The sequence below is a fragment of the Mycena indigotica genome, assembly GCF_014461135.1.
Source record: "Mycena indigotica strain 171206Taipei chromosome Unknown Mind.scaff0009, whole genome shotgun sequence".
Taxonomy (NCBI): Eukaryota; Fungi; Basidiomycota; class Agaricomycetes; order Agaricales; family Mycenaceae; genus Mycena; species Mycena indigotica.
Genome location: NW_023503008.1, coordinates 35,890 through 49,766, shown reverse-complemented (window position 1 = coordinate 49,766; position 13,877 = coordinate 35,890). Strand labels below are relative to the sequence as shown.

Here is a 13,877-nt window from a genome sequence, read left to right as displayed (position 1 = left end):
CAAGAGAATGACGATGGTGAAATGAGTTGGTGAGTTGCGTCGAGCGTTGCGTTAGTTTAATTGGATTAGAGGCCATGATGAGCATGACGGCGTCGGTGGAAAGTGACACTATTGGCCCGCGCCTGCATATCTGCTCGGCGCTTGCGGTGACTACGTTTCTCGCATTTAGGAGCAGGATCGGAGGAGGAGGACGATGTGTTAGAGGTTGTAGCAACCTTCTTCTGGGTGTCCGTCGAGGCTGATTTATCGGTGTTGGAAGAGGACTTATCGGCGTTGGATGACGGTTTATTGTCATCGTTTGATGAAGGGGGTGGGTTGGAAGGTGGGCTCGAGGTGCCTCCCGTGAAGATGTCATACTGAGCACCATCGGGGAAACCACATTTGGAGTTGTAGGCTGGGCTCTTCGGATCCCCAGCAGCGTCCCAGCCGTCCACTCTGATGTTATTTCCCTCGTTTTGGTTCCAGTATATCATTTGCTTGGGGCCCTGAAAAGACATTTCATCAAGGACATCATCTAAATTCCGAGCTATCTTACCTTTGTGCAGCCGCCGGCGTTATTCTCGCACCACACAGGCGCCTTTGCGGGGCCGATGGCCTTAGTGCTTTTAGCACCAGTGACCTTGCATCGGTAAGGCAGGTGGTACATGTTCGGCTGACCGCATCTAGAAAAGTCAGCGATGCGTTTCACGAGCAGCCGCGAACCTACCCATTGGGAACCTGGAAGTGTTTGAAAACACGCAAATTAGTATCGAATCATAGATTACGAGCGAAATCGCACCCATCCCCACTAGAGGGTGGTCAGATTTTGTGATAGAAGATCAGGAATGTACACGCACAGCACAGATGCAGCCACCAGAAGGGCAAGCGGGCATGTCGGCGGGGACGTCATAGCTCGTTAACCTCTTCCAGGGAGTGCTGCAAAAGTTCAGACAAGCGACCCGAATTAGTAAAAGGAACTGACTGATAACGGACAGTAAAGACCGCAAGATTCTCTGGGGTCACTTTCTTGATGTCGGACTAGAATGAAGATGAGCTTATGTGTTGAGTTCAGAATGATTAGACGGACTGTATAGGAAATAGCAAATGCAGTTCCAGCAGCTCTGGATTGGTTCTGCGTATGCACTATTTATTAGCAATTAGTCGGTAACTTGATCGAAGATATGTTAACACACTGTTGGGGGACGTGATGCAGGTCGGAACATTCTGTCGGTTGTCGTCAGAAAAATGGGCATTGGTGAGAGATTGCTACGGACGTAGTCCTCAGGATAGTTTTTACCGTCGGGCCATGAGGTAGCATATTTGCCGTTGAAGCCAAGTGAGGTCTCTCCACGGTTGGAGGCAATCTCGACGGTGAAGGACCCTCCCGCTGGCCTGAACGAGTTTCAGAACAGTGAAATCGCGGAGCGACGTGGAACAAACAGTTCAAGAAAGTCGCCCTCGGCTGGAGGGAAGTTAGGGACGCCGTTGTAGCCGTGGACTACGCGTAAAGGGTCAGAAAGTGCCACACCAGCGCAAGTAAGATGAGGGGAGCATACACCACCAGTCGCTCTTGGACATTTGGTAGAGCGGGTGAACAACATCGTCAGAGTTATAATTTATTGAACCAGATACGCCCTGGAAGGGAATCACATCAGAACTTGAGGGGAGAGAAATGGCTCATCACGCACATTCAGACCGTACATGCCCTTATGCCAGGCAGCCAGATGCGCGTTGGCGATAGTCGCCGAGAGCGCGACAACAGACACAAGACGAACGAGCATCTTGGAGAATGAAAAGAAAGTGGGGCCCACGAGGGGAGGGGAGAGAGGGAGGGATGGGGGAAAGAGGGAAAGTTGTTGGAGTGACAATTGTGACGGCGGTGTTCATTTCGACCTTCACTTTGACGTTTAGTTGACCGATAGGGAGTCTTTTGGTACCTGGTCGTTCCCCGAATATAAACACAAACCATACAGATCTGCTGTGGAAAAAGAAGACGAAGATCTATTGCCATAATAAGCACCCTACCATTGCCAAGTCAAGCTTTCGTAAAATGCAACCCAAAGGCTAAAGTTCTTTAAACTTCGACATAACCTCAATCCTCCCAGTCATGTCGCGCAAATTCCTGAAGAGTTGAGGTCAAGCAACACATCAAGCTCCCCGAGTGTTCACTAGAACTTTCGATGGACATAAACAAGCATTAAGGCGTTAACATTCATTGTGGTGTGTACTCTACGAGTCCGACATCGTTGCTCTCTTTATTGAATCACTGAGATTGGGTGGGCTGGGGGGTGCGAAGCCGTGTCTCGCCGACGAGGACACTTTGCCAGTTAAATCTGCGCAAACATCAACACTTGACCTGCTCCGTAATATAACCTGACTTACCCAGCAGGCGCGGTCAAGCAGCCTCCAGCCTCGGTGGACCCGTGGAAGGTCTGGCCGAAGCACTGATCGGATGAACCGCCCGACTCGAAGAAACGGATGCGTGTAGCGTGGCGCCAGGAGACACTCTTCACTTGACTGGGTGCGCCACCAGTCGAAAACTGGATGCATTTGCCGTCTTCAACGCCAAGGCTGCCGCTGATGATCTCGCCGGTGCAGCCCGCGCCAGTGTACCACGTGAGCTGGGTGCCGGGGGTGGGCAGCATCGCAGAGCGGGCGGATGCGGTGAGGAGAAGCATGGCGAGGAGAGCGGTGAATTGCATTGTGGGTGATGCTGGGGGAAAGTGCGCTGCCCAGGCTGGTATTTATCCAGAAACCCAGCTTTGCCAGGCAGTGCTGCCATTTCAAGTCATGCAACTGCTTCCCGTCGACCAAGACGCGTCCGGTGGGCTGCGGGGAGGAATATCCTGCCCAGATTCGTCTTCGCGGTTTCGGAATGAGGATCCATGTGTAAGCTAAGGATGATGCCCGATGGGGCCCCCTATAATAGGGTCTAAGCTATAGCCATGCATAGCCGACGCAAGAAGTCGAGCGGATGAGCAACGCTGCGGCGGTGGTCGCATTGGATAGATTCCATTGGGAACGCCGTCCTAATTGGTCCCAGCCCAAGTATTTCCAGAGATCGCAGGGCACCCAGGCTGGCAATGCAGAGTCGTCAGATATTCGCCATACCGCGTAATGTTATCCTATCCTATCCAGCGCTAGCATAGCCCGAAGTTTCAACAACTTTGCAGGCCCAGGGGTTTCAAGGGATTCCGTTTGCAATCATCTCGGCCTTGCGCTGGTTACCAGTCTGTTCTTCGATTCGTGCGCGAACTGCAGCGGTATGACTCGTGATTTGTGGTACGTACTCACTTGTTGATTCGACACATATCAGTCTCAGGCTCTCGATCCGAATGCCGTTTGTCGCTGTTAGTGTTGGGGCGGGAACTTGGCGGGGAAGTTGACCCTAGGAGCTTTCCCGCCCGTTGTCCGCCGCAAAAGATATCTATAAGAACCTGGTCGCTGCTCCGAGTCGTCCAAATCGCAATGCCGCCCATCATATCTCAGCTCATAAAATTTACCACCCACTCTGGCTTCACCCTTGCCTCTGGCGCATTCGCGGACCTCCGCAGAGCGGTGACTAGGCATGGGGTACAGGAACAATACTATGGCCTCTGCACCGACGCCCCAAACACCTTGTTGTGGGTTATCCGTGAGTTTCTTGTCAGGGGTGGGATGGCTGACGAGGTACTGTAGAGTGGCCGATGCCTCAAGGGCCACAGGAGTCCGCGTCCTTCAAAGCCTTCGTCAATGCTCTTGATGTGAGCGGGACACCCGCAATCACCTACCTGCCCTTTGCACACGAGAGTTTGCCGAGGCCCGCACTCATGGCGCCAGTGTGCGAAATAGTAAGAGCTTATTCGAGCGTCTGTATCACCTGATCGAACAGAGCGGAAGTGCTTCATCCACATAAACGACAAAAGTGTTGACGAGTCGTTGGCGCATTCGCTGCAAAAGACGTTCACCGACTGCTATCTCGCGCAAGGCTTCGTTGGAGGAGCCTGGAGCACGGCAAGAGACGACCCATTGCTGAACTATTACTATCTTGGTTGGCAAACCCGAAAGGCGCGTTTGTCTTGGACTGGAAATTGACAAGTTGCTGATTTGCCTCTTGGAACAGTTGCACGCGAACTACTCGAAAACCGACTTGTTCGCCGAAGAGATCGACAGGTTGAAGCCGCATATGGATGGGGCTGGATTCAACTTTGCGACGATGGTGAAAGAGTAGAGTAAGTATCGTTCTTGATATCACGTGAAGACGGATCAATATATTCGGTTGGTTCGGCTCCGATTAGCTTTTTTTCACCGAGAGATCTTCTAAATCCGGCCACCATGTTGCTCAACCTTCGGAGCTGCGTCCGCCTCTGGTTCATGAATCACCCGGCTCTGCAGCATGCCTGTTGCCCTTGCTTACGACTCTCATGTCTCCCACCTCGGTTGACGACCACCTCAGCGAGGAATCCCCCACCCCGACTATAAACGGCGAAGGTCTTCAACTGCACCATATTCCGTCCCATGTTTCGGCCCACGACATCCCGATTCCCATGAGCATTCATGCCACGGTACCCGCAACTCCAACCAAGACAAAAACGATAGACGACTCCATATACGACCGCCTTCCACCACATCGCAAGCACATAATCACCTGCATTCTCTCGGTTTGCGGTTTTCTGGCCCCCATCTCATCCACGACGGTTCTTTCCGCAATTCCTGAGGTCGCAGGCACCTACCACACGACCGGCTCCATCATCAACGTGTCGAATGCCGTGTATCTCGTTTTCATGGGTTTATCTCCGTGTTTTTGGGCCCCCATGAGCCAGGTTCGTGTAGCAAAGAAGCCTGACACGCTCTGATCCGAAGCGCAGGTATACGGCAGGCGCTGGGTATTCCCGTCTCATTTCGCGGTGAAAAAAGCTGACTCTTCCTTTAGATATGTCTGTCCAGCGCGTTCTTATTCTTCGCCTGCTCGCTTGGGACTGCTCTCAGCCCCAACCTTGCCGCGTTCTTCATTTTTAGAGCTCTGACTGCCTTCCAAGGCACGTCATTCCTAATTGTCGGTGCGAGTTGTTTGGGAGACATTTACCGGCCAGTATGTCTCTTGCAACAGACTTGAACTCTTCTGAAACGTGTTGCAGGTTGAGCGTGCGACTGCTATGGGCTGGTTTCTCTCCGGAACACTAATTGGTCCGGCTATAGGGTCAAAAGACGATTAACTTACATTTTCGATGCTGACGATTGTTCAGACCATTTATTGCGGGCGTCATTGTTACATACCGCAGCTGGCGTGTTATCTTCTTCCTCCAAGCAGCCCTAGGAGGTCTAGCAACCGTTCTCGTATTCTTCTTTCTCCCGGAGACAATCCACTTCAAGCGATCAGACGAGCTCGTCGGGCTGAGCCGCGCGAAGACGGTCCGAATGATATGGGAGTGGACGAATCCTATCCGCGTGGTGAAGCTTTATAAGTATCCTAATCTGGTCTGTGTCTCTTTTTCTTGGATGCCCTCTATGCGAACTAGTGTTCCCTGTAGATTGTTGCTGTGAGTTTGTTTAGCTCCTTTCTTCGACGAGTTAACACCTTCCCCTCCAGTCCTTGGCGTCCTCTGCTCTCGTCTGGAACATGTACTCGCTACTCACGCCGATCCGATACATCATCAACCCCCGCTTCGGCCTGACCACCCCCATCCAATCCGGTCTCTTCTACCTCGCACCGGGCATGGGGTACATTACCGGCACGTTCATGGGCGGACGCTATGCCGACTACATTGTCAAAAAGTGGATCGTCAAGCGCAACGGCGAGCGTGTTCCAGAAGACCGCTTGCGGAGTTGTGTCCCATTTCTTGGGGGCGTCATTCCGGGCTGTATGCTTATTTATGGCTGGTCACTCGAGAAGAAGGCGGGCGGAGTTGCGTTGCCTATTATCGTGATGTGCGAATTTGATGTCTGGTTGTGATATTGTGTTGACTTGGCGTTTGTAGGTTCCTTCAGGGTTGCGCACAGCTCTTTTGCTTCCCGAGTTTGAATACATATTGTCTCGGTGGGTTATCTTTTGTCATGTCAAACTCATCGTCGACTTCAAAAATCAGATGTCATGCAAAGCCGTTCAGCTGAGGTTGTTGGTATGCCCATTGTTGCTTGTCCTTCAAACACATCTTGACCTCGTTCACCCAGCTGGAAATTACATGGTCCGCTACTTTTTTGCCGCGGCCGGCTCGGCTGTCGTCCTCCCCGCAGTACAGGTCATCGGCGTGGGCTGGTTTTCCACTATAACGGCGGTATTCTTGGTGTTTTCCGCTCTCGCGGTGTATTGCACTGCCGTCTGGGGCCAGTCATGGCGTGACTGGGCAGACCGACGGGGTGCAGGAAGTGTTGCGACTACGGAAAAGGCTGCAGCATAATCGGGCAGGCCGGGGACACCATTTGACGCTGCTGGATCCAGTAGAGATAGACGTTTTAGAGTGGACCGTGAATTTAGAAGCTTGACTCCTTGAGTACGCATTGCTTGATAGGCTCAGCAGAGGGCTTGGGATAGGATCAAATCGGACCCGAAAGGTTCCGATGCTGCGGAAGAACGGACGGGTAGACGGAGAAACAAGGAAGAATATGTTTATGTGAACAATGGTTCACATGAGAGGGGGGAGCTCGCCAAATCCAAGTAAAAGCAAAAATATATATGTTAATACAACTGAATTACTAATCATTAAATACATATTCATCCAAATTCATACCATAATCATTGAGGGTGAATCCAAGGGCTGCTCTTCTTTCTATATCAGCCTTCAACATACGTGAAGTATCTGTATCTTCTGGCCGTTGTAACCTAGACAAAGGGAACCTAGACTTGAAAGCTATTCCATCCAAGGTCTTGACTCGTGATATGGCAACAAATGATAATCCTGGGGAAAAGTCTTTAGGACCAAGTTCAATGACAGCTTTCAAAAGTGTCAGGCCCTGGCTTTTGTGAATTGTGATAGCCCAAGCTAAAGCTAAAGGAAACTGGGTTCTAGAACAGGGAGTACCATTGGTTTCCCAATTTGTTGTTACAGGAGTAATAGGCACCCAAGAAGGATCAATGCCTGTCCAACCTGGAGTTTGAGGGCCTATAATCACATTAAGAAAGAGTTTACAAGAATATTACTGTGCAATATACCTGAGTAATCAGGACAAGAAATAAATACCACTGCTGGAAGGTCCTTTTGAGGATCTGCATTAGAGGCATAACAAATCTTCTGGACAGTGCCTTGTGCACCATTCACTAATCCCTTAGAAGTCCACATATTTCTAGTGATCATAACCTTTGCACCCTCTGAGAGGAGAATCATAGGATGTAACCCTTCTGCATCTTCAGGAGATCCTTTCTTTGACAAAGCCTTGTTTATCCGATGGTGTGTAGCTTTACACCGAACTATAGGTTTATTGAGTTTTGCCAAATTTCAAGATTGGCATCTTCAACAAGTTTATGAGTTGGCAGCAAGTGAATAACATCACTGAAAGTAGCACGCTCTTCAGCAGACAGTTTATCCCAGAAACGCTCTGAAAGCAGAGTATAGTCTTCTTCAGTCACAGCATACTCTCGTAAATGATACAATGCCTCTCTGAAGGCTGTTTGACGGGGATCATCACCTTCTTGACGGAAAACCTGAGTAAGAGTAAGAGACTGTTTGAAGGTTTCATATACCATTCTTCCTTCAGCAGCAAGTTGGCCTCTTGGCCCATCTGCTTGCTTAGTAGAAAACAAAGCACTATCACCCACAGGTGGGAGCTGGAAAAAATCTCCAAAGATTATAGCTGATTGACCTCCTAAAGTTTCCTCAGCTTTAGCTGGAAAAATCTGTCTGAGCCTACGGTCCACTTTCCCTAAGATTGCCCTTCCAATCATTGACTTTTCATCAATGATAAAAATACGCATACTATGCCAGCGTTGCTGCATTTTCTGAAGAGAGGCAGGAGCTAATTCTGAAAAATTACTATCTTTTGTGACTGGAATAGAAAGTGCAAAATTGATTGTCCATCCTCTGATTCCAAATGCAGCAATTCCGGTAGGAGCCATCCGAATAACAGGATCTTTACCATCTAGCTCATCTGCATATTCCTCTCGCAAAGCAGTAGTAATAGCACGAATAAGCACTGATTTACCAGTCCCTGCAGTACCATCCACATTGATTCTGAGTGGCTCTGGTGATTTCCCAGCTTTTAATGCTTTGATATATGCCATAACCTGAAGGAAAAGTTGCTGTTGTTCCCCTTTCAACTTTGTATAATCCTCTGGAGGAGATTCTGGATAGTATCATTAGGGAATTGTTTAAGCTGTTCAGGCAACCATTCAGTTGCAGCTTTGATATCAGCCATGGGAGGTGAGTTTTCCACCCAGTTGTAACTGATATCTAATTCACGAAGGCCTAATGATTTCAGTAATGAGTCTGTTGTTGTTACTTCTCCTGGACGACGCCCAGCCTCACGCATCCAATCTGCTTGAAACTGTGCCATTTGAGGATCATCATCATCAGGTGCTATACTCTCAGAGTCTGATTCAGCATCTGGGTCTTCTTCCTCATCTTCTTCCTCAGCTGTAGGCAAGGTATCATGTCCATGTGGGAGATTGAATGGTACACAATCTGTTTCATATGCAGTAATCCAGTTGTCATGATTTTTTAGCAAGTCTGCTTCCTGTACAAAAGGATGATGTAGAATCATATGAGCATAGCACCAGTTCTCATAGACATTTTTATCAGCTGTGTCATGAATAAATCGAGGCCAGATATTCAATGCATAAGGTAATGCAGAACGGCCACCTCGCCATGATAGAGTTTTGCCATTGACAGTCCAGTGCCGAAGGAAATGGAGGAAAGTTGTTTTCTCTAACTCCTCTTTCAATTGTGCAGATATATTACCAGTAAGCCTAGTTCTGTATGCCTGCCGTAATCCAGTTTTGCGAACAGTATTGCCTTCAAAGTCAATCTCTACATCTTCTTCTTGCTTTGATACATTGACATTTCTGACTACTCTTGATGATCTAACCATAGGACAGTCTAAGAGAATGTGACAGGTTTCTTGAGCAGACATATCTCTCTCAGCAGCAAAAGCAGACAACATCTTCTGATAGGCAATTTGAGCAGCATCAGAGTCATTAAGAGAGGAAACTGCTTTTTTAAGCATATCAGCCATAGTGCTAGATTGAGACTCTGCTTTACTTGCATATTTTGCTACATAAGCAATCACTGCATTCTTATTTAGCACAGGCCTAAAGTCCATATTAGCCCGCCATCCTAAAATCATAACAATGTGATGAGCATTTAGGAGTTCATCATTTCTCCTTGGATGGAGCTCAGGATGCATTTGACCTGGTTCTGTATGTAAACCTGTTGTATTTCTCAAAGGTTTGGGAAAGTGAAACCGGCAAAAATCCTTATGTGTATTTTTGTCCCTGCGTAAACAATATCCTGGAGCGCATTTGGTATGTCTTTGAAAACGATTCAAGAGCTGTGCTAATTCTCTCTTGGTATCTTGAAGAGTATCAAAAAGTTGTGCAGATGGATGAGTTTCAGCTGGAGGGTGTTTCTGATCAGGATTCATGGTAGATATTAATGGGTCCCAATAATTGATGAATGTTTGAACATCTTCATCTTTTTTGAGATCCAGTTTTTCTACATCTGGAGCATCTGAAAACCAAAGAAAACCATGTATATGACTGCTTCCTCGATGCTGCCATTCATATCTCCACCAAAAGTCTTTGATCTGAAACTTGACTTTCATAAAATACTCAAAGTAAACCTCCCAACGTTTCTGGAAATAATATGCTGCAATAGCTATAGAGAAGATTAGTATGTTTATGTAATCCAGAATAATTAATACACCATACCTGGATTCTCATTTAAGTCCTTCCATCTGGTCCTATACATATCAGGATCATTTATATTGGGATTCCATCCAGGCATATGTTGATGTAAATCTGGCCATTGAATATCTGCAGCTGAGCAGGTGAAAAAAACACTAGGACAGCCAATATCCCGTATTTGAGCAGTTAAATCTTTACGTTTACTTGACCAGAATGGTCAAGACCCTTCAATTGGTGCAGCTGACCTAGAAACACGCTGAGCTAGATGATCTGCATTATTCCCCTCAATCAATTCTCTGATTTCTTCAACAGATAATGAGCCATCTTCTGCATCACTACGAGCATACCACTTTGATGCTCTCTTTGCTCTTTGTCGAAAAATTGTATTTAATGCCCAGTAACGAAACCTGGGATGCCTTGCAAATCTTCCATCTTGATAGCGAAGTAGATGTGCTGCCCATTCTTCCATTGTTACATTCTTATGACGAGTTTCTTTGAAATCTGCTTGTCCAAAGGGGAAAAGAGTAGGAAATGCATCAATAGCTATAGGATGTGCACTGTTCTCATTTATTGGAGTACCACGCACGGGAGGTAAAGTCAAAATAATCTCAGGATTATTCCCAGTAGCAGCTGCAGCAAGTTGCTCAAACTCTGTTAAGCCAGAACGAATATTTGGTGCAAAACCTCCAGAAAACAGTGGTACACCTGGATTTTCTGCATTCTGTTGAGGAGGGCCTTGATCCAAATTTGGCTGTAGATTTTCTACTGTCACATTTTGAAGCTGATTCATAACATTTGCATCAGCAGCAAAGGTGTTTAGCCGGTTCCAATCTATTTCAACCTGCCGTGATCGAAAGGTTGGATGATGCTGTTTCAAAAAAAGACAACCACTGATGTAAAACTGCCTTTCGGACACGAAAGTCCTCATTGACAGTTTCCTGGTTAGCTGCAGATTGACGACGAAAAATAACAATTTCACATTCCTCTGGTAGAAGAGGAACTTTATTGTGAAATACTGCAGTATCTCGTGGAAAGTTACAGATATGCCCATGATAAGCATATTGGCCTCCATGAATCTGCCATACTTGGGTAAGGGCATGTACAGGTGAAATCAAAATTTCCTCCATCTGGGTTAAAGGAGGTAAAAGAGGAGCAATTCCAGGATCCATCTTGTTACTATCACAGAGTTTGTCAGACTTTTGACATTGTTTGCATTTTCCATCTTTAACCTGTAGATCAAACCACTTCTCATGGCAGGAGTTACAAGACTCCAGTTGAATATCCATTAATTTTTTACGGACATTTTTAAGCAAAGCACAATCTTCAGCAGATATAGCAAGTTGATCTAGAGGATCTATATCTTGATTCTGATTCACAGCAACTGGGTCTGCTATCTGTGGATTTACCTGCTGAGCAAGTTCCTGTTGTGCTGCTTGCATCTGTTGTACTCCTCTTCTCTGTTCTCTATATGCACGCTGACGGGCACGACAATGTGCACAAGTTTGGAAATTCCCAAAATCAGCAGAGGGCTGATAATGCTTTCCTGTGGTACAATAGAGCAAATTTTCATTATCTGGATGTGGATCTCTAGCTCTTCTAGTAGTTTCATCAGGTGCAGCAAGAATTTGAGGTTGTACTTGATTCTGAGCCTGTGGCTGGACCTGTGGTTGGTCTTGTAGCTGAGCCTGTGGTTGGACCTGTGGTTGGTCTTGTAGCTGAGCCTGTGGTTGAACCTGTGGTTGAGGTTGGTCTTGTAGCTGAACCTGTGGTTGCACCTGTGGTTGAGCCTGTGGTTGAGCCTGTGGCTGTAGCTGGGCCTGTGGTAGTTGTTGAAGTCCTAAAGTAGGAGATTGTGGTGGACTTTGCATTTCAATATCATCATCATCTGCTTGTGGAACTAAACATATTTAATTTTAATTTTATTCTTTTTATTTTTAAAAACCAAACCTGGCTGTAACTGTTGAGCCAATTGTTGCAGTTGATTGACAGGAAGGCCCATGTATTGATTATCTGCATGACCTTGCTGAAAGACATCAGCAGCAACTTGATTATTTTGAAGACCTAGAGCAGCTAGCTGTCCAGCTACCTCTTGAGAGAGGCTAAGATTTCTGCCATGATAGGGAACCTGTACTAAATTTGGTCTGCTAGGGCCAGCTTGAGGTTGCCTGCGTATATGTGGGCTATCAAGAACACGACCCTGTCTTTCTGCATGTTGAGCAGCTATTCTTTGGCGCTGAGGAGTATTTGGAGGAGTAGTCCTATATAGTTATTATTGTCTGAATAGAAACTTTAAAGTAAAAGATACATCAGGAGCCAAATGAATATCACTAGCAGAATACTATAGACACTTGAAGTTGCATCAGCCCTGACTATTATTTTAGTCTAAACAAAAATTTATAAGGGATTCTAAGGACAATACCCAGAACAGAGAGGGAGAAGGGAAAGGGAAGAAGCAAGCACAAGAAACAGTCTTAAGTGGCCAGCTGCGACCATTATCATTCATCTGAGCTAACTATATCAAGCCAATCTGCCTGAAAAGCGTTGCAAACAGCATGTGCTGTCAACGTGTCAAAGGTGACACGGGAGATCAGCCGAAATCACCCGGATGACAGAGGTCACACACAGGTGACAAACGCTCGCGCGTTTGGCTGCGCGCGCGGGCTGCTTACCAAGCGCTGACTAATATATCCAAGGAGGTTATTCGCGCAGGTTACGACATCAACGGGAAACGGTACCCTATATCAGGACCCCCGACAACCCCCTTAGAGGCCGGAGTCCGGGTTTTGGGGTTTTTACCCGAATTTTTTTGAGCGTTTTTGGCCAGTTTTTACCCGAATTTTACCTCCGGCCTCCGGAAAGGGCCCATTTTTACCCAGTTTCGACCTCAAGCCTTAGAGGGTAGTGCCAAAAAGCCGACAGGTCAGCAATTGGCCACGAGAGCATTTCCAGGGTAGAAAACTGGCCTCACAGAAGATCGAACGAAGTTGGCAGCCCAATAGGGGCTTCAGACGATGGGGAGGATGACCGGTTACACCAAGAACAGTTGAGTAACGAAGTTACCCGGTTGAGCCTCAGGCCCCCCCGAACACGGTAATTTTTACCCAGTCTTACACCTGAGGCCCCCGGCCCAAATTGGCTCATTTTTACCCAGTTTGCCTCCGGCCTTGGCAAAAATTTCCTCAAATTTTACCCGGTCGGGCCTTCGGCATCTAAGGGGGTTGTCGGGGGTCCTCCTATATCAGAAATGGGGGTCGCAAGCTCCCCCCATGAGGCTTGGTTGAAGCTTGGGCATGGAACACCACCAGAGTCGAAGAGAAGACAGAAACACAAGGCCAGGCCTGAGTGCAGTCTCAGAAGATAATTCGGAACGAGATTGGTCTGAGGACCGGGCCAATGACGAGGCATTGCAAAGGCGAGACTTAGCGATATGGCCACGTCTGGCCACGTCGCTGACCGAGGCTCGGCGATTGTGCCAGAACATGGCAGAAGTTTGAAGCATGTTCGCTGACCAAATCGGGGCTGATTCATGATCGTCATCTCCGTCTAGAATGCTCTCTCCTGGCCACACCGCAGCGCGTGCTTGTGCCACGACAACTGCGTATAAAATGCCGCTGCTGTTGCCTACCAAGCATCAGTTTCCACTGAACCACTCACCCAACTAACTTCGGGCCTACTCGTCGTCTTCACTGCTACCAATGGCCTCCTTGTTGTCCATCGTACCCCCTGCTTCGACTGTCGTCGTTTCAGCGCCGATGCCTTCGCCAACCTACGTGCCAGTCCACAGACGAACTCCCACCAGCTCTTTCGCACAGCTGCCTCGTGAACGTGAGTCTACTTTTTCTTGCCCAATCCAACCACCGCTAACGCAATTGCCTCTAGTCCCCATCTACACGATTGCCGAGCTCATGAATCTGCGCAATTCGCCTCTCATCAGCGAATTCGCTAGGGAGAACCTCCACGAGTCGCCCTTCATCTCGACCACTGTCTTAAAGTTGGCCCGGGCACCAAAGCGCCCCAGACAACAACAACCCAGTGGCAAGAAAGAGTCCAATCCAGACTCCAAACCCAAAGCGGTCACCAAGGA

General features: G+C 47.8%; 4 protein-coding genes across 4 annotated transcripts; 2 read left to right on the top strand and 2 right to left on the bottom strand.

Annotated features, from left to right (window-relative positions):
- Positions 1–65: 65 nt before the first annotated feature.
- On the bottom strand, positions 66–1,760 carry MIND_00989700 (uncharacterized protein; the record flags this gene model as incomplete). Its single annotated transcript, XM_037366501.1, has 12 exons — positions 66–485; positions 536–662; positions 707–717; positions 779–787; positions 837–915; positions 962–1,017; positions 1,067–1,122; positions 1,173–1,203; positions 1,254–1,371; positions 1,420–1,477; positions 1,536–1,614; positions 1,668–1,760. 12 exons carry the CDS (start codon positions 1,758–1,760, stop codon positions 66–68), a joined length of 1,137 nt encoding a protein of 378 aa, XP_037215895.1.
- A 1,570-nt stretch (positions 1,761–3,330) lies between these two features.
- Positions 3,331–3,790, bottom strand: MIND_00989600 (uncharacterized protein; the record flags this gene model as incomplete). Its single annotated transcript, XM_037366500.1, has 2 exons — positions 3,331–3,694; positions 3,750–3,790. 2 exons carry the CDS (start codon positions 3,788–3,790, stop codon positions 3,331–3,333), a joined length of 405 nt encoding a protein of 134 aa, XP_037215894.1.
- On the top strand, positions 3,448–4,053 carry MIND_00989500 (Glycoside hydrolase family 5 protein; the record flags this gene model as incomplete). Its single annotated transcript, XM_037366499.1, has 3 exons — positions 3,448–3,613; positions 3,658–3,809; positions 3,859–4,053. 3 exons carry the CDS (start codon positions 3,448–3,450, stop codon positions 4,051–4,053), a joined length of 513 nt encoding a protein of 170 aa, XP_037215893.1.
- Positions 4,054–4,382: 329 nt separating this feature from the next.
- Positions 4,383–6,356, top strand: MIND_00989400 (Major facilitator superfamily transporter protein; the record flags this gene model as incomplete). The annotated part of the gene is made up of 10 exons (XM_037366498.1): positions 4,383–4,781; positions 4,827–4,844; positions 4,892–5,050; positions 5,097–5,158; positions 5,205–5,436; positions 5,490–5,498; positions 5,549–5,886; positions 5,937–5,995; positions 6,045–6,077; positions 6,130–6,356. The coding sequence occupies 10 exons, from the start codon at positions 4,383–4,385 to the stop codon at positions 6,354–6,356; spliced, it is 1,536 nt and encodes a 511-aa protein (XP_037215892.1).
- Positions 6,357–13,877: the final 7,521 nt, after the last annotated feature.